General features: G+C 39.4%; 1 protein-coding gene across 2 annotated transcripts in view; it reads left to right on the forward strand.

Annotated features, from left to right (window-relative positions):
* Positions 1 to 15,425, forward strand: part of mtss1lb (MTSS I-BAR domain containing 2b) — a 49,427-nt gene extending 34,002 nt beyond the window's left edge. Inside the window, exons 5-15 of one of the 2 annotated variants that reach the window (XM_026294257.1) lie at positions 94 to 185; positions 860 to 934; positions 1,978 to 1,986; positions 5,449 to 5,606; positions 7,581 to 7,688; positions 7,777 to 7,874; positions 8,970 to 9,246; positions 9,398 to 9,472; positions 12,206 to 12,388; positions 13,199 to 13,364; positions 13,756 to 15,425. In XM_026294257.1, the coding sequence (XP_026150042.1) occupies positions 94 to 185; positions 860 to 934; positions 1,978 to 1,986; positions 5,449 to 5,606; positions 7,581 to 7,688; positions 7,777 to 7,874; positions 8,970 to 9,246; positions 9,398 to 9,472; positions 12,206 to 12,388; positions 13,199 to 13,364; positions 13,756 to 14,642 (2,128 nt within the window). In that variant the 3' untranslated portion in view covers positions 14,643 to 15,425. The remainder of the gene's footprint in view (positions 1 to 93; positions 186 to 859; positions 935 to 1,977; positions 1,987 to 5,448; positions 5,607 to 7,580; positions 7,689 to 7,776; positions 7,875 to 8,969; positions 9,247 to 9,397; positions 9,473 to 12,205; positions 12,389 to 13,198; positions 13,365 to 13,755) is intronic. The other variant, XM_026294258.1, reaches the window with a different exon arrangement.
* Positions 15,426 to 20,451: the final 5,026 nt, after the last annotated feature.

Below are 20,451 nucleotides of genomic sequence, written 5' to 3' on the forward strand. Positions count from 1 at the left end.
ATTGTAATGACAGGGGTGCCCCGTCGTTGCTGGCATGGTGTTTTTAAGTTTTAATCTTTGTATTCTTCTCTTGAATCTGTGTCTCTTCTGCAGTGCTTTGATGGAGAGTTTAATCACTCCTCTCCAGGATAAGATTGAGGACTGGAAGAAGACAGCGAACCAGCTGGACAAGGATCATGCCAAAGGTACACACACATCACAGGTTATGATGCTAATTCAAGCAATATATGAGTTCATTGCTCAAAGCAAAATATACAACTGTCAAAAATGATCAACAGCTACCAACAAAACTGTAGCTTTTGGCCACTGACAGGTGTAAAGGTGTACTCGTGAGTTGTTCTCTTTTTTGCTACTAATTTGTTTAGAGAAGTCAAATTTATGGGTCATCCTACACTTTGCAGATACTGTTGTGTTTGTGTTCTTTTGTGTTACAAATTCCCCGAAACTCAATAAGTGATTGTGAACAGGACCATATATTGTATGGTACATATAGTAATTAATTGATACAAACACTATGATAATGTGGCGTCTTGTGCTGAAATATTACAATGAGATTGTTACTATGTGGTCATTACGCTTTCTGATCTCTAGGGTTTATAAGGAAAACTGTTACTGATTGCAGGTCTTGTCTACTGGCAGCATGAACTGATGGCCACAAACCAAAGATAATTTTTAATGCTGATTTGACTCAAGGATCAGAGTTTTACTCTGAGCAATGAAAAGCTTGTATTAGTGAGCCTTGGTTCAAAATCATCTGGAAGAATTTATGTTTAAATATTGGTAATGCAACATAATATCAGTACATATAGAGGACTTTAAATGTCTGTCACTAAAGCATCTCTGTTCATCCTGTTTGAAGAATACAAGAGGTCACGCCATGAGATCAAGAAGAAGTCATCTGACACTATAAAACTACAGAAGAAGGCTCGTAAAGGTAACAGCAAACAGTGAAGCTCAGACTCCCCTTACCTATGACAGATGTCAGTTCTACTAATATAAGTGGTGTTTATGTCTAGCTCATGTGCTGTAACTGTTGATACCTTTGGACATTCAGTGCATTTATACTACTGATATCTCTAGGATCACTCTTGCTAGAACTGCTAATGAAAGGTCAATTACCAAATGTTGACTTATGGTTTGCATCTGATTGTGGTCCATGATAAAACCATCATAAAACAGTTTCTAAATATAGTGGTTAGAATCAGTGCCAGCACACACACAGGCAGAAACGTGAATCATTCACTGAGGTTAAGAACCACACACTCCATATAGGTTAGGTCATAAGATTTCTAAGTTTATATTGCCATCTAGTGGTGCTCAACAATATTGCAGTTTTCTTCTAATTTGTCCTGAAGTACTTTTCAGTGATGCACCAAGCATTAATTAGTGGTTTCTTTCTAGAATAGCTTCCAGTAAGTTGCCAAATTAATACATACAGAACTTTTGAAAAGTAAATGTCAAAATAAAGTTTCTGTTTACTAAGTTTTGTTTTGTTACAACTTTGACTGAGACATGAGTATATATTATGTGCATGTACTTGTTACTGTTTCATGTAAAAAGTAGTAATAAACAAAATGTAATAAAATTATTAAACTACATAATAATATAAAAAATAAAATAACACTCGTTAAAGGAAGCTTTGGTGAAATTTCCAGTGAAACAGTGCAATGTCCTTTTCTGTTATGTTTGCCAGTGTCTGGTTAGCCCAGTCAGTGCTGTGCTTGGTGGTATTATTTCTGGATTTAGTTTTGGTTGCAGCGATGTTATTTTGCTCTAACCTGTGGCACTGTGGCTGTCCTGTGATGGCTTCCTTGTACTAACCTTAACGATGAGTTCTGCTATTTCTCCTCCCCCAACCCCTTTTCTCTCTTTCCCCCTTTCTCTTTCTCTGTTTTGCTTCCCTTTTGCTGTCTCCTCTTCCCACTGCTACTGTCTCTCTACCTCTCCATCCCTGTGATATTTGTCCCCCTGTAATAGAGATCCAGGGTAAGTATCAACCTATCGCTCGCTACAGCTGCCTCACCTCCTTTCTTATTCACACTCCCAGCCTTCTGTAGATTACTAATCAGTGTGTGAAATAGATGCTAAAACCCAGCTGAACGTTATTCAGCTTACTGTAGTACTTTTTAGATATTACAAAATTTGCGCTACACTTGGCCCTAATGGCCATGGAAATGTTTCTGTATATGTTTTACAATATGGAGTAGTCATGAAAATTAACTCAGGGGCAAAAGAGACAGCCTTGTAATCAAGGCTGGATTAATTCACCAGGGGTCCCTATTAATGAGCAGTGCATGCAGTGCAGTATTTAGCAATTAATTATTAGCTTGGGGTAAGTTTGTTACCATATGCATTCACAGTTCATTCTGTGATGCTACATAAACAGCGTAAACCAAAATAAAAAGTGTCTTAAAGTTTTTATCTTTGGGTCCCTCTACAAACCCATGCCTCAGTATCAAATAATAATGCAGATGGTCTACCATCTTAGTTTAGTCCTGAAACAATATCGTATCTTAACAGACCCCAGGACCATCTACACTAACTTAGCTAAGCCACTGAGTACCTTTGTGGACTCAAAAAACCTTTTAAAACAATAAATGGTATAAAAGTGTTTAACCCTTTGGAGTCTACCATCATACCTAAGGGTTAAAAAAGAGCTAAACTATTTTTTTTTCAGTTTTTCTCACAAAAAAATTGTAAGGTTTTTAGAGAAAGGAGTTATTTGACATGGTATTATGGCACATGGCTCAAGAATGAATTTGGTAAAATCAAGATAACCTTAAATATGAAGATGTTCCTGAATCTTCTGGTGATGAGGATTATAGTTCTATGGAAGTCATCTGTCAGATATATTAGAGGTATGATTATAACAAAAATAGCTCAGAGGATGTGAGCTTAGCTGCAAAGCTGTTGACAACCATGTTCAGCACACACACGACAATTATAGACTTGTGATTTATCAGCTCATTCATTAATATTTGGTAAGTGCAAGTCATCGATCATGTGTAGCACAGAACAAAAAGATTGTTAAAAATGAATACATATAGAAAATAACAGTTTTACAGTCTCTAAATGACAAAAGATTATATACATTTCTGATATCCTGTTCACAAGCAGTGTCATATTAATTTGTTGCCCAACCTGTGTTGCATAAGGAAGACAGAGGTATGTTGCAATGTTTGGCAGTTATTTATTTGGTTATTTTTAAAACATTGTTTCACTATTGTTGTGCATACAATATTAACAAATGAATGTGCAATTAATTATGTTACCACAAACAAATTGCTACACTGTTGTCGCACACTTTGCTTAGTGAGTAATCCAGCCTTGCCTGTAATGGGGCATGTTTAACAATCACTCTGATAAGTGCCAGCTGAATTTAATTCACCAAGAAATTATATAAAATTACCAAGATTATCTGAAACCTTCATGGAAAAATAGGTAAAATAAATAAACTCCGTTTCCAGAACTGGCTTACTAGTTGTCACACTATAGTTCCTAAAGAAGTTTCACTTAAGGTTTTGTCTCCTGGTGATGGATTAGTGTTCCCCATCTTTGGTTTTATAGTTTCTGAAGTTGGAGTCCTGCAGTTTCACCCTGACAATGCATGATATAACTTAACTTCTTTGACTCCTGCATGACTTCTGTATTTTCTGCTATTACTTTGTAGTCACACTGCAGGTTTTCATTCTACTCTCATGCTCCCTCTGCTCTATTGTTCTTTCAGCCTACCTCTGTTACTGCAGATATCTCTGCTGGCTTTTTTGCATGCTCAAACATGAGTTATTTTGTGACCTGTTTTTTAATGATTGCATTTCATGTTTTTTTTTTTTCTGTTAACAGTAGATAGGATTAAGATATTCTACGTTTTTGTTTTCAAGTGATTCCTCTGAAATTATAGCAACTGGCAAAGTTGTAAGACAGAAACACATTATTTGTGTTTTGGCTCTCTTATGTCAATACGAGTCTGGACTGACACAGTGATAGACAAAATTACACACACATTCATTGTAATAAGATTTTTATGAATACATATAGCTCAACCCTTAGTTAACACAAAGTGAGACCACAGAGTAAGAGTTTTCAAGTAGACTGGGTCTGTGGGTTGTACTCAGCAGTACTAAGCAGTGGGTTGTACCCAAAACCTTCTTGCTGTGAGTGTTAACCACCTGCCTGCTAGATTAGGTGTCTCCCCAAAATATGCCAACTATGATAAATGTAGCACCAGACTGAATGGTAGTGCAGTTGAATTTCATTTCAACATAATATATATATGTATATATATATATATATATATATGAATCTATTTTTTCATCTTTATTATTTCAAACTGCTATAATTGATAAATTTATGTTAACAGTTCATCAAACCACTCAGTTTAATGTCAAAGGGGCTTCACTGTTGAACTAAATGAGACACATACAGTATTTCCTCCAGGGGTTGGTGGAAGCCAAAATAGAGCTTAAAGGTGAGTAAAGTTGAGTCTGACATGTCAGGTGGACACAAACATGATTCCAAAGGGATACTTATGTACCTCAGTGATTGCTAGTTATGTAAATATGTAACAGTTTGCTAACAAGGTCACCCTAACAATATGAAAGAGTCAACGTCTGACTATATCCCAAGTAATTTTAAGGGTGACTCTATTTAACTACTTCTAAAAATAACTGATCTCAATCCTGTGCATTGCCTGAACTGTGGACCCATCTTAATGTGGCCAAGGTTGTTGAAAGCAACTTCATGTCACGGCTGTAATCCTTTCCTTTGGGCCATTTGTCTGTTTGCTTGTCTTTCTCTTGCTACAATGACTGTAAACCTGATTTTGAAGAGCAGCACATAAAAACTTTTACTTAATCAAAGCTTGGTTCTACTTAAACTACACTGCTCCTTCATTTCATTTGAACTCATTTGATGTCTAAATATGATCATGTTCTGTTTCTAAGGACAAATGAAATTAATAGCCAGTATTACATTATACACCATATTAACATGCATATTAATAATTTCAGAGGAAAAAGGTAATCAAGCTGTTGATTTATATAGTATATAGCAAATCCAGTTTACATCCATTTTTTATGTCACATATCGGTGGTGTACTTAAAGTATTGTTTTGACATAAACATGAATTCAGAAAGTACAGAGCCAAAACATCAAACAAGGTGTCTCATTCAGTCTGAATGTATGCTAATAAGCTGATGGAGCAGTGCATTATGGGACACTGAGGCTGATGAAGATAGCCCATGTTAAGGCTTGTTCTTTTCCATTGCAGTAAATGCCATTGTACACTTTTTCACTTACACTGTCTGCACCCCCATCTGTTTTCCCAATTTCATGTTTGAGTTTCTCAGACGAAACCTTTCTATCATCGTCTTCTCTTTCACTTCTGTGTCTCACTCACTTCTGTCTTACTTGTTTCCTCTCACCACCACTGTACCCTTCTCATCCCAGGGCGAGGGGATTTGCAGCCTCAGTTGGACAGTGCCATGCAAGATGTGACCGATATGTGCCTGTTGATGGAGGAGACGGAGAAGCAAGCTGTGCGCCGTGCCCTGGTGGAAGAGAGGGGCCGCTTCTGTACCTTCATTGGCTTCCTTCAGCCTGTTGTGGTGAGGAGATAGAAGAATCAGGGTCATGGTAGAGTGGAGGCAAGAGAGAGGGCAAGCACTTTCTGATCAGGTTTACAGTTGAATCATAGTCATCTTTGATTGGTTTAAAGAGGGTTCAGTTTTTTTGCTCAAAGTGACTCAACAAAGGTTATTGGTTGTATGATGCTAAAATACAAAAATGAGTCATTCGTTGCACTTGATTTCCACTGGGAGGCAGCATATTGCAGTTTAACAGGTATGTGTTTGTCTCACAGTAACAAGAGATGTCAAGATGAAAATTTCACACCACTATTATTGTGAACTTTCCTTTAGTACTGGTGTCACGGTGTCATCACATTACGGATGACAAGCAAGAAGCTTGTGCTGTTCTGTTGACATTGGTGGAACTCCCAGCTTGTCATTATAAGGCACCACCTTAGCTACAGTGCTGAAGATGCTCACAGTTACTACATTTCAAAGGCTCAACCAGTGATTCTCAACCAGACCTGGCAGCTGCGTCTGCATGTTCATATTTCCTCAAGCAAAAACTTTTGTGTCTGGTCTTAACATGAAATTGTTATTGTACAGGTCTACAGGTAACAGGGTTCTAACCGTTCAGTTCAGGAGGTGAAGAAAACAGTTATTTGTTGCATGAAGGTCAGGACACTTCAGGCCATCATTAAAAAGTTGGAACTTTTGGTGTGATGCTAAGAGCCTTTGAAATGCACCATATATACACAGTAACATTATGGTGCGTATGAAAACTGTTTCATTGTGATATGTGAATGCATCTAAGTGTACCTTCACAGTACACCAGTACATGATACCTGAGGAGTAGGGAAGAATTGGATTTGCACAATCTTGAGCCAAATGATTTCTTTCTTCAGCCATCACAAAAATAAGCTTAGCTTCACAACATGGTCATGATGATTTCAAAATTCTAATGGACTAATATTAGTATTGCATTAGCAGCTGGACCTAGATGGGCAAGGAGCCTGGTTCACTGTCCTGCTGTTGCTTTATAAAAAGCAATAATTTGGAGCCAATTAAAAGTTAAGGTATGAGTGGGAGGCTGTGTTCACAGTCAAGGCTGAAAATGAGAGTATTCATGGTAATGATTATGAAAGAACTGTCCTTAGTGTTAGCAATAATATGTTTTACCATACACTTTTATTTACACTTTTCCGTGTGGAATTTTTGATCTCTGGTAGTGCGTAAGTGGGACTACATTTATGTAGTGCACATGCAGAAAGACACATGCACGTGTGCTCATGGAAAGCTCATACCAATGATATCCCACTGTTCCATTAACCCCTAGCTATAACATACCAGAATATGCAGCAATGCACCAGCAAAGCCAGAGAAGAAGTCGACTGCTAGCTCATAAATATGGATGTAAACAATGCTGGTCTGAAAATGCTTTTGAAACCAGCTTTGTAAATGATTTAGGGGGAAGCAAATGCGCTTGACACATTTGTTAAATATAATGCATTTTGGTAGGAAAAACTGAATGTTTTGTAATGCAGTTTTAAAGGCAAGTTCACAGTCTGGTGCCTGTAATCTACAGTAAGCTTTGCTTGTTTACAGTACAAGAAATGCAAGTCAGAATCTAATGCTGTGTTAATAAGTCATTAATAATGAGGTATGACACAACCCAGTCACTGTACCTTGTAGTATTATTTGATGTTAGCATGCCATCCTCTGTTGTCGCTGTCAACATAAATGAGGATTGGTGAGAACACAGCCTAGCTGAAAGTAATAGTCTCAAACCACAGCCCTGATAAATCCTCCCTTCACGAAAGGGATAATGTTCAGTTGCTGCTGATTCACCTGTTTGATGATTTTGGAGATGTAGTTGTGCTGCTGTAGAACTGTACTGCATTCTTCAAAGATGTGTTCCTCTTAGCGTAGCCTAGTTGATATACTATAAATGTGATAATAAAATAATAGAAATACCTGCTAGTATGAGACAGTTGTTTGGATGTTGTTTCTTAGAACGGAGAGATTGCCATGCTGGGAGAAATCACTCACCTCCAGGCCATCATTGATGACCTCACTGTGCTGACAACTGATCCTCACAAGCTGCCCCCAGCTAGTGAACAGGTGAAACACATGTACACTGTGCAAGACACATGCAGAGAAAGAAACCGTTAACCAACTCTCCTTTACTCACTTTATTTGTTTATCTCAGGTAATTAAGGATCTGAAGGGGTCAGATTACAGCTGGTCCTATCAGACCCCTCCTTCATCCCCAAGCAGCTCTGGCTCACGCAAGAGCAGCATGTGCAGGTATTCACACACACATGCATACATGTACACATAGACATAACCAACGCATTATGTCCTTTCTGCTGTGCTCTTTGCAATGATTGTTAAACTGTTTGAAAGAGGAGCCTTCTGTGATGTTTATGTCACACTGTGAGTGTCAGTCCTGCTGTCTGTATGTCAGTCCATCATTATTTTTTCTTCAGTCATTTTCAGTTAAGTGGAATGTAAAAATAAATGAACCACAAAATAGCCAAATTAGAGGATTTTGGCATAAAGAGATATTATCAGCATCAATCTAATTCTATGACCTGCCTCTTCTTTCTTTACCTGAAAATATATGGAAAAATAAAACAGATTAATGTGGTTCCTTTGAAAAAAATGACTTGCTGTATATGTGATCAAGTCTCTGTCATTGCATGGATGTAATAGCAGTACTCCTCTAGGCAAAGCTCTGAAGCATGCAAGTTCACGGTCTTGTGCCTGTAGTGTCAAGTGTGTGTGCCCTGGATCCTCATAAGTTCACACACTCTTTGTCTACCCCCTCCTTCCCTTTTCTCTTCCTCCTTTTCCCTCACCACAACCATCATCCGCTGTGCTTGTTTCTCATTCCTGTTCTATCTCTTATAACTCTACTTTTCAATCTTCCTGTTCTAATTTGTGTCTTGTTTGTATGCACTTGTGATTGCCCTCTTTCTCTCTTGTGTGGTATTTGGCTACCTGGTGTCCTCTCATTTTTGGGATTTTTGCTTTTAACTGTGACCTTAATGCATCATTCCATTACTGACCTGATGAACCAACAACCTCCTTTTAACTGCTCCTGAACGTTAATCCATCATGTAAACCAATCACAAAATCTTTAAATGCATCCTTAAATCATCAATTTGTCATCTCCACCAATAACCAACCCTTCACATCTTACAAACTTTGTTTTACGACTTCTTCATCTTATATCAAACCATTACTTTGACATATTTCTGTAATCATACTCTTTCTCTGTAAATACTGTCCTTACACCACATGGGCAACCATTACCTTCATCCTACTCTCCCACTCCTCACCCCTTCAACAATCCACCCTACCCCTGCTTTTCTGCACCTCCCCCCACTCTCCCTGCAGCAGCGTCAACAGTGCCCACAGTAGTGCCTCCCGATCATCGGGGGGAGGCAGTAGTGGTGGTATTGGTGGTGGTGGAGGCTCCCAGCCCCACTCACCCACCTCATCATCCTCCTCCTATCGCTACCGCAGCAGCCTGCCACACCAGCCTCCACCACTGGGGGGCATCGCAGCACATCGCCTCAGCAGTGTCTCTTCCCATGATTCGGGCTTTGTGTCCCAGGATGCAAATATCTACTCCAAGCCTCCTTCACCCATGCCCTCGGACATCACTAGCCAGGTAAAGATGCCTTGTGTACACACTAAAATACATGCACTTATATATGCATATTAAAAAATGTGCAGTATTTGGACTTTATACACACACACATACAGATTTTCTATCAGTATTGCCAAACGTTTGTGTTTTTCTCTCTGTATTTCTACTGTAGAAGTCATCCAGCTCAGCATCATCAGAGGCCTCAGAAACATGCCAGTCAGTCAGTGAATGCAGCTCCCCCACCACTGTAAGTACTGGTCTTCTTTCTGTACAGTATGGAGCCCTCAACAGTACAACACACAAACCGCATTAAAATTGAAAACCAATTAAAATGTATATATTTTATAAAAGAGGCCAATAAATTAACAAATTCCACCAAAAAGGCAGCTGAGTTATGTGTGATGAGACAATCATCGTTGTTATAGCCTCACTTTATGACCCGAAGGTTGATGTTAATTTAGCTGTGTTTTTGTTCCTCCAACTATCACTGTCCATTACTATCACATTTTCATAGAACCTCTAAATCCACTGACACACAGTATTTACCACAGTCATAAGATATTTCCATTTGTTGTGCAACAACTATGCTCATCTACCTAAAATTGGTCTGTAAATGGATTCAGAAATCTGGCAGATACAATTTCATTCGACAGCTTATTACAATTGCTTTATTGAAACATTTCCTTTTTTTCCAAATACTGTGTCCTGATAGTGAACAAAAACACTTCAAACATGTCTGGTAAAGGTGAACTATTGTTTAAAAAAATTGCAATGACTATAGTAGTTTCAAGTCCTCATAGGGTAGAATTATACAGCACATGCTGTGTTAAATGATAAGTTACATTCACCAAGAAGGCAGCAGTTTTGTTTTAATAGTTTAGTAGATTTTTTAAACCAGTGGGAGACTTTGACTTCTGCTAAGGCAAACTCTGTGGGCTAAATGAGCTCTCAGCAGAAAATGCTTTTTCATCAAAACACCATCGACTTACTTTCCAAGTAAGGAAAAATTAGAAATGTTGGTTGAATTATCTTTTAATGATTTGCTGTGGTGGTAAGATATGTGGACTGGTGTGGTAGTTGAGTAGCAATCATCAGTTTGGTTATAAGATTTACAGCCATTTGCATTACCTCCCTGCTTACCAACTTATATCAACAGCAAGCCATACAAGGAATATTTGTATTCCATGCAATTTTTGCCACTAGAGTTGTTAGTGGCCCACCCACATAAAACTCTCCAAGATAACATCTTGCTTTTATTTATGTTTGAGCACTTCCCTCTTTCCCTTTCATTATACATTCTTTGACTGGTATGCACATCTGTTTGCAGAAGAAAGCATTGATGCTTGTGAGCCAAAGTAAATATTCATGTCTGATTTTAAGCAGTATCTGTCATTCACAGCAGCTTGTATATAACGCTGCCTTCCCTTTCAGTTGATTAACAGCCTTAACAACCTTCTGACGGCTGTGTGTGATCCATCTCATGTTTGGCTGACAGACATTGTCGAGATGCACGAGAACCTGCTTTCACTGGCTACCTTGACTCAGCTTGCTGCCAATCATGCAACCCTGATAGTTATTTCTGGGTATTTTTTACAAATGCACACAATTCAGTTCTAGGAAAAATACATTAAAAGTGTAAAATTTACATCTGAAGCCCATCAGCTCAGGTTCAGCCGGTCGTTTCTCTCTGTCTTTTACAGCCTTTACCGGGTAACAGCTGCAACATTCCTGAATTCCTAAATTCTTCCCACTGAAAATAAAAATGTTGATTTAATGTTTGATTTTTTTTTTTATATTAAAAGGCTTAATTTCTGCTCCATATGACTGAACAGGAAGTAAAAACTTACTATGGAAATTATCTCTTGCCAACTACAGTTGCAGTGTGTCCACATTCCAGTATGGAGGCCTCAGTAATGAGTCAATTATTTTGCTATATTCTGTGCTACGATGATGTAAAATTACTTCACTGAAGTAGAAACTATCAAATCAAATCTGAAGTTTAAATGCAAGCTTGGGCCTGCTTGAACACATCCCATGACCTTTCTAATATACAGGCTTCACTGACATACAGTAGTAGTTAGAATAATTAGACTTAGGTTGCATAAAGAGTCATTTTGATGCATGGACAGCAATAACTAATTGTGTTTGGAGGCATTTTCCATTGTCTGACCCTCTGCTGATCTGTTCCTGCTCTAATCTTCCACACTAAAGACTTGCCTGTAGGTATCGGATCGATATGTTGCTTTTATTCCTGTGTGTTGCTGCACCACAGCTCGCTCTCTGTCTCTGTTTGTCTTTTGCTTTTTCTGATGATGTGACTGTCTCTTGTCCCGCAGTTTGGCTCGTCCTTCGCTACCTTCCGCCCCACTCTCTTTCACTCTGGCTCCACCAGGCCTCTTTCTGTCATTCTTCCTGTTCCTGCGTCCCCACCCTATAACCGCCCCCCTGGATCCAGCTCTTCCTCTCCCACATCAAAGGTTCCTATCTGGAAGGTTTGTTATCCATTCGCTTCCATTTATTTAGTTGCACCTTTTCTTCCATTTCTGTTTGCTAACTTTCAGTTGAATGCATAGTTTATTTTCTTTCATTGTCCTCAGCTGATTCATTCATTCATGACCTCATTCCTTTGCTTCCTTAAAATGTTTGTTCCTACTTGTGTGTGCATACTCCTGTTTTGGCCTCTCCTGACACACTAACTGGTTTTGCAAACTATTAACAAAAGAGTGACCAAAACCAAGCAGTGTGGACCGCTGACCCGTCAAACTCATCAATTAAATGTATTGAAATGTATTGAAAAGAGGCCGTTACCCCGATACTACCACACAAGCACACTCTTCCAAACACCCAGGCACAATCCTTGCATAAAGGCCCCCTCTCTCTGCACTCAGATGAAGGGCTTCAAACTGCTGGATAGTGGACAAGTCTCTCGTGCTAATCTTACCTGCTACTTCCTCCTTATTAATTCCACTCACCTCTTCAGGATTGGTCCAAAGCAGGTCAGTATGAGCAGCCAGTTGCTGCAGCAGCAGTTCAGAGAAGAAAGGAACCTCTTGATAGGCTGAGGGAGAACGAGGCATCACCAAGCTCTCAGGGGTACGCTGGACCATCACACCCTGATGACGGACAGAGATCAAGGATGACCCCAGCTACCATTGCTGCTAAGGTAAAGCTTCAAACAGGTTGCGTATATGTCAGTCAAACCAAGGAAATAGGTTTGGCTAGGGACTCTATCTAGAGAGATGTAAAGTATATACTTCATACTTTATTAAATATGGGCTAGGAAATTATAAATACACACCAACACATATGAGTACACTTGCTTTCTTGACCAACAATGAAACCAAAGCAAAATGTTTACTAATATAAAATAGTATAATTCCACAAGCCATTTTTAAGGTGAACCCACTAGTGGTGATAACCTGAATAAACAAGGTGGAAACTTTAATGTGTCTCAGTATTAACAGTGTAAACTGGTAAAGCCTAATTTAAATACTATATCCAGTAAAATAACATAAACTTTTGAATAACTACAGTACATTTAATAAAAATCTGATGAATTATAGAGTAGCTCTGTAATGGTCTAATATTGGTTGTACAGCACTGTATGCACTGGGCTCATCTGGATGATTGTATGTGTTTTTCTCTTTTTCCTTTTTAAAAAAATACTGCGTTAATGGGTGTTAATGTGTATCTGAAACATTTTTCAATCAGAAACACACACCACACAGAAGTTGGTGTTCCATTATATGCCTCAAAGTCCTTTTCTCATTGTTTCATTTTCATTTGAGGATGATACCATAGGCAGCAGCAGTATGTGAACCAATCCCTATGAAGAAAATGCATTTTGTCACTGGAGTTGTGACAAAAGCCAGACTTCAGTTTTTAAGTAATTGTGAAACACATGTGGAACCAGGAGCAAACTACTGGCTGACTAGACATCATTCCAATGCAGCCTCTCTCTTTATGTCCTTAGCATGGAGAGGAGGTTTTACCAGCTGCCAGTGACCTGGCCATGGTACTGACCAGAGGCCTCAGTATGGAACAGCAGAAAAGCAGCAGAGACTCCTTGCAGTACTCCAGTGGATACAGCACAGAGACTACAACCCCATCCTGTTCTGAGGACACAATCCCTTCACAAGGTGAAATTCCATTCATCATCTAATTTTTGAAAGCAAAGCCAACATATCAAGGGATGATAAGATTTTTTTTATAGTCAAATAATGACATTTGCAAGCTCTGCTGAATCTAGAGCTCCAGTCTTTGGAGTTCAGTACTAACAAAATCAAACATGACTATCAATTTAAGCCACTTATACTTCTAAGTAGCAGGTACAATGCATAACAAATGTAAGACAGTTTCCTTGACAGTAGCTAGGAAATGACCATATAAGAAAAACTGAATAATATAAAGCAGTTTCCTGCACAAAGGTGCTGGCAGTTTCTGGCCTCCTTTGCCCAAATATCCTACTCACATTCATTTAATTGTGTTGCCAGTCATTTTCATGATGTCATGGTTTCCCCTCTGCATTAGGTTCAGATTATGACTGCTACTCAGTGAACGGTGATGCTGAAGGTCAAGATGGACAGACAGAGTTTGACAAGTCCTCCACCATTCCTCGTCACTCCAACATTGCCCAGAACTACCGGCGCATGATCCAGACCAAGAGGCCAGCCAGTACAGCAGGACTGCCTAGTGGGGTTCTTGGTCCTGGGGCCCATGGGATTCCAGGACAGCCTAGTGGAGCTGGTGGAGGTGGATCAGGGACTCCTGGCACTGCCACAATCAGGCGAACCCCATCTACCAAACCAGGGGTGAGGCGCACACTGTCCAATGCAGGCCCCATCCCTATCCGACCACCCATTGTGCCTGTAAAGACACCCACTGTTCCCGGAGACTCACATTCGCCTGGTGCAGGTGGTGGTGGGTATGCAGGTGGAGGGCATACAGGTGGTGTACCTGTACGTGTAGGCAGTGAGGAGTGCGTGTTCTTTACTGGAGTCGAGGATACGCAGGGAGCGCTTGATTATGTGAAGGCATCACCCAAGCGCCTCAGCCTGCCTAATACTGCCTGGGGATCAGGGGCAGCATTAGAGGTCTATGCCCAGCAGCATGGGGGTCTTGCAATGGGTACAGGCTCAGGGGCTGGAACAGAGGAGGATCAAATGATTGCAGCCAACCGGCACAGCCTTGTAGAGAAGATTGGCGAGTTGGTAGCCAGTGCACATGCCCTTGGAGAGGGGCAGTTTCCTTTTCCTGCCCTTCCTGATGACCCAGCTCCACCACCAACTGTCCCCACTGACACTCAGACAGGGACAGAGGGGGCAGAGGGGTCTGGTGATATGTTGACCACCATCAGGAGAGGAGTCCGCCTTCGCAAGACCGTATCCAATGACCGCTCAGCACCGCGTATCTTGTGATTAAAGTGGAGGAAGAAAGAGGGTGATACTTGTCAGCCAATAGGGAGTCAGATGTTGGTATGGTGCAACCCAGCCGCCTAGTACATACACAAAAACTTAACCATGTAGGGAAAGCTATATTATAACATAAGATGAATGAAAACAAAAACATACACAAAAAATAAGTTTAAAGACACCATTAGAGTAAATGATATATATATTATAATGATAATAATAACATTAATAATGTTAACCCATGCTGACAATTAAAAGTTAAATACTATTGACAGGCTCCTAGCAGGCCACTATAACTAGTATGTGTTGGACGCATGTTTGTCTTCTCAACACCCTCACCCAGGGACGAAAAGACTTGCAGGAAAAACAGATGCTAAAAAAAGAGGCAAAGAAAGAGAGAAAGACTGGGTTCTGTCCTGTTTGCCAACTTAACCCTTCCCCATCCTCTCCTCCAACTAATCCGATCGTCTAATCCCAGATGAAAGACTGATGACTGAAGGAGGGTCTACTGGAGTCAAGAGAAAGGGTGGTCAGAGTGCCATGTGACTAGCCGGATTTGAACCCAGGCTGTCTCAGCAGCAACACACTGCTTATTAGCCCACTGAACTGAAGCTTTGGTATTAGCACGGGGAGCTAACAAGCCAGAGGGTCCCTCTGGTTCTTAATGTAAATGAGTCTTTAAAAAAAATACTGTTGGCATTGAACCATGCTAGTACCCCCTTCTCCCCACTCTCTCTTTCTCTCTCTCTCTCTGTGTGTATGTGTGTGTGTTTGTGTGTGTGTATGTGTGTGTGTGTGTGTGTGTCAGTGTTTCTGTGTGTGGGTGAGAGGGCGGTGGGGTTAGGGGGTGGGTAGAGCTCTGCTGCAGGACAGCTGGTTACCCAACGAGGGCAGGGCTTTTCTCCTGTTTGTTGTGCGTGTATATCGTGACGTCATTTACCTTGTTACCACTGTATGAGAAGTTATGAGAAGTAATCCAGGCGTATAGATATATTCATATATATTTTCTAGAACCAGAGAGAAAATGTTAATCAGAAATGGAGCAATAAATGTGTTTTATTTTCTTGTTTCAAAGAAGTGGATCAATGGAGGACTGTAAGTTCTCCTCTGTCACATTCAGGCAATCATCAGGAATGCTAAATTATACATTGACTGTGAATTCATGCCTAGCCGGTTTTGGTGTGACTCTCTCTCTGTCCCTGTCTCCCTTTAGGAAAGGCAATGGATTACAAAAATGTTGAAAAAAACTGTAAGCACTTTGATAGGTGGTCAAGTATCTACAGTAGCCACAAGGTGTTGCTGTAGTCATGCTGTATGATAGGCAGAGTGACTGTGAGAGAGACGATTGCCTGTAAAGCTGTGTCCTGAAGAAATTAGTTAATTAGAAGAAAAAGACAGGGAAGGACAAAGAGGAAGTGATAAAGATGTGTTGATTTGGAGTGATTGGTCAGATGAAAGACGGGATTTGAAAGTAGAGCAAAATATCTAAAATTGGATTGAATGTCAGCGCTCTAAAGGGTTCAGCAAGCCATTGCCTGCTATGGAATATGAATAGTACTGAAGCTTTTTCTGGTGTAGTTGCAGAGGATCCTGAAAGAATGAACATGCAATGCAAAAATACAAACACAAATAGGTCAGACTACTTTTGGATATAGGATTTTAAGGGTTGGTTCACCTAAGTGGAAAAAGTATTTCCTCTCTAACCATGAAAATAGTTTTAGTTTTATTTGTCTATGTTAAAAATTTCTGCATCCCTGTCAAAGCAGTGGAGGTAAATGTAATTTACTTTGTGTTGTTCATAGCACATTTTAATAATTTAACAGCTACTTGTCTTCCCAGAGACAATGCCCCTGTTACTTTCCAACTTCTTTGCTTTCATTAGAACCACTTTCTGCTGCAGAAATGGTCCCTCAAAACCATTGCCAGCACATTGTATGGATTACACAGAGTAACAGGGACAGTGTTTCAGAAAAGATGCACTGAATTTTTCAAATCCCATTTTCAATACTGTTATCATGACAAATGAAATTCCATTCACCTTCAGTGCTTTGGAGTCCAGACAGAAATGATGAAACCTGGACCTATAAAATCAAAACTTTTGCCACACCTAGGTATTCTAGGGAGGCAGCAAGGAGAAAATATTTATTTTTAATTTGGATTCACAAAATTTTAAACAAGTGTTAGCAGTTCACTTGGTATGCATTTGCACAAATTAATTGGATATTAATTTAAATGGTGTGAAGATACTCTTGCGTTTTAGGTAATATTCACTTGTTTTCATGTGTAAATCATATCAGCATAGCATCTTATCTGCAAATGTAGTTTTACCTATAAGTCCTGTATATTTTTGCATTGTGGGAAAACAATGCTGAACAAGTGTTTTGTACCAGATTTGCTCTAGTTAAAACCTCCCTCTTTTCAAAATTAGTTATAGCAATCTTGTGTTATTTAATGGTGTATCATTCAGAAATGTAGTACAGAGGGCTATAGCTGCAATAATGTTACCATAGAGGACAAAAATTTGACAGAACATGTAGAGATGGTTGCTATCATTAGTTCTTTTACTAAAGCTATTACAATTTGAAATTCAGTAATTACATTATTACAGACCTCAGCTGGACACATTACCTTGGTGCAGGAGATACCAAAAGTGAAGAGGTAAATGAACCTTCCTGTAACTCCAGTGGTGTCTCACAGTATTAGTCTTCTTAGCTACCAACCAGCAACTGGAAGCTTGTCATTGCTCAAGCCATCAAATGAGGATGGGATGTTGAGGTAGTAGCTGTGGATGTTCTTGCTGTCTGTGTTAAACACAGCAGATTTGATGTGTGTCTTCGGAGGCTCGGAGGCTGTTGGAGGCCACCTTTGACAAAGGTACACCGGGTACAGAAATGATTGAGAACTTGATTACATTTTTCAAATAACTTACCCAGCTCACTAATGAGTGGTGTCACCTGAAATATGAGCATTTAGATCAGCATTTAATGAATGTAGCTCCAGTGATCTAGTTTTATCGATTGTTGTGAACACAACATTGCTGTGTAAATTTAAAAAAAAAAAAAAAATCACCAGGTTAACCCCTGTGCAGTTCAGCTCAGCTCAGTGCAAGCAGCCCAGCTCAGTTCAGGACATGGCAAGGGTTATTTATGAACATAAGACATGAGCAAAAACGTGATGCCTGTTTTTAATGTGATTGCTAATGACAAATAAGCAGGAGGGTTTAATTAGAATTTTGAAGTTGACAGAGAGAGATGTTGAATGAGCATTTCACTGCCTGTTCATACAATATGTACTGTATGTGCTGTACTTGTAAAAGAGAATCAGGCACACAGATTTGGTATAAAGGTTTGTTAGAACATATTACACTGACAGTTCAGTTTTATTTTATTCTACAGTGCTGTTTGAATATTTAGGCTTACTTTTAATTAATGTAAAAAGAAGAAAAAAAAAGTCCAGTTGTGACACAAACTACTAAGCTGTGTAACATATGGATGTAGGATGTGTGAGCTGGGAGTGAGTGTGTCCTTGTTTGGCTGTTGAAATGTAGGCTAGTGAACGCTTCATCAACATGTCTGTACACTCTCCTAGCAGTGACCTGAACATAGCCAGTGACATCAGTGATCATACATGCTCTTTTAGTCAACTTATTTATTTTTTTCCTTGAATAGAATACTGTTTTAGACACATTTGTGGCTGTTTTAAAAGAAAACTAGGATGATCTAATTTAAAGGCAGAGAGAGGAAAATGTTGACAATTCTTAAGTGTTGTCACTCTCTGTGAGCACATGTTTTTTTTTTTTTGGTCTTTTTTTTTTTTTTTTTTGGTCTTTTAGGACAATAGTCCAGTAAGGGGATGTTTTATTAATATATTTTTGGGGGAGGGAAACTACTGTATGTGTGTTGTTGTTGAAGATGCTGTGTGTTGTAGCAGCTGAATCAGGCTGGGTGAGAGGCTGGAAGGGAAAAACAGAGGGCTTGGACTCCATCCCCCAAAAACCACATTTTGGGTGAGACAATGTTTATCTGAAGAGTTTGTGCAGGACCACCTGTTGAGGTCACACTTTACATGGATATACAAACATATGCTGAATGTACCACAGGGTGAAGGGTGACATCGAACTGTACATGTTTGACCTGCTTGAGCTATTGCAATGTCAGACCTTTTGTTCTTGTGCAACAGAATGAAGTTTCCTGTCTAAACTGTAGGAAAGCAATACGGGGTAGTGTGCATGTACGTACATTCAATGATGTTCCAGTGTGGGTATGTTAAAGCAAAATACCACTGTTTTGTCTACTCTAAGCTACTTATATTCACTCATGTTGCATGACTCTGATGGTTTAGAGATCCTTTATTATACATCCAAATGCACTGCTAGAGCTGATTACACTAGTCTGAATGTGTATTACTTCTAGTGCAAACTGAAAAAACTGAATCCACTGCCAGTTCTCTAGAATAGATTATTGCCTGAATAGAGGGTTTACAGTGTTGCAGAACAGACATGCTCCATACTCCCATTAAATTATGGATAAGAACTCAGGACAAGACAAAGGTTCTAACTGAATGAGAGCTGAAGACAGTCAAACTTCACACAGCTTGTCATGCAACAGGATGACTGAGAGATGAGAGTAAGATACAACGCTGCTATTTTCCTTTAAAATGCCCAATTAACAGCACAAAAGTTATTGAACTAAACAATAATGTCTGTTTTTAACATGCTGAATTAACTGTGTACTTAACTGTCTGAACAAGCTGAAATAACTACTCTGCTACAGATGTGTTAATATGCCCATTTTTATGAGTGTATGTGTATGTGGGTAGAATTAGGCCTATTGGCACGTTGGCAAGGCAGGAGCTACAATGAAAACAGGACATTCATAGAAAAATATGTAGAGACATTTACATGCGTGCAGGCATGCATGCGTAGACACACACACTTACACACACATGCATAAACAAACCATTTGATACACACACAAACCAGTCTCTTCTTCCTCATCAGAGAAAACTACATAGTCCTAACTGCAGCATGTCCAAACAGAACAAACACTGTAAAAATCAACATTTAACATCAGTTTCATAATTTTTGTTAAAATATTGAAAATATCCCATTTGAACTTTCAATGACATCACTAAATTTTGATTTCTTTTGCTATTAGGTTTCTTGTTGCAAGGCCAAAGTGTGCGCTGAGAAACATCTAGAATAGAACCATGGAACATTTCTGTCATGTTACAGGTAGTTACAGTATGCATACTTGATTAAAAGTTGAAATAATGACTTCAGAAAATACTGTCTTTCTCTACATATAACTAGCCTGACTGACTGTAATACTGTTGCATATTCAGTATGACAGACTCTCAAATGCTACAGCAGTTGGTTGACATTTTGGAAAATACTGGTTTTCTTTCTGAGAGTTAGATGAAAAGTTAGAGCCCACAGATAGCTAGCCAACACATCTAAGATGTGATAATACACATATATTTAATCCGTACAAAAACTAAAATGTTAAAACAACAAATTGTACGTTCATGAAGGCTAATGTTCTGGGCTTTTACTTGCCCAGGTGCAGTGACTTCCTGCGCTTAATGGTGATTGCCTGACATCCTCCCAGGACTCTAGGAAGAAAGAAAACACAAATTTTCCAAAACGTTGAGATGTTCCATATTCATAATGGAAACTTGCTGATTAATTATTTTGACTTGGTGGGACCACAGCACAGCTGAGACATGAAGACTCAGCAGCACTGTTGTCTGAAAAGTCTGGAGGTGTATGAAAACTGCCAATTAAACCACTATGGAATTTGTGTTTTAACACTTG

The sequence above is a fragment of the Mastacembelus armatus genome, chromosome 3, assembly GCF_900324485.2.
Source record: "Mastacembelus armatus chromosome 3, fMasArm1.2, whole genome shotgun sequence".
NCBI classification, from domain to species: domain Eukaryota; kingdom Metazoa; phylum Chordata; class Actinopteri; order Synbranchiformes; family Mastacembelidae; genus Mastacembelus; species Mastacembelus armatus.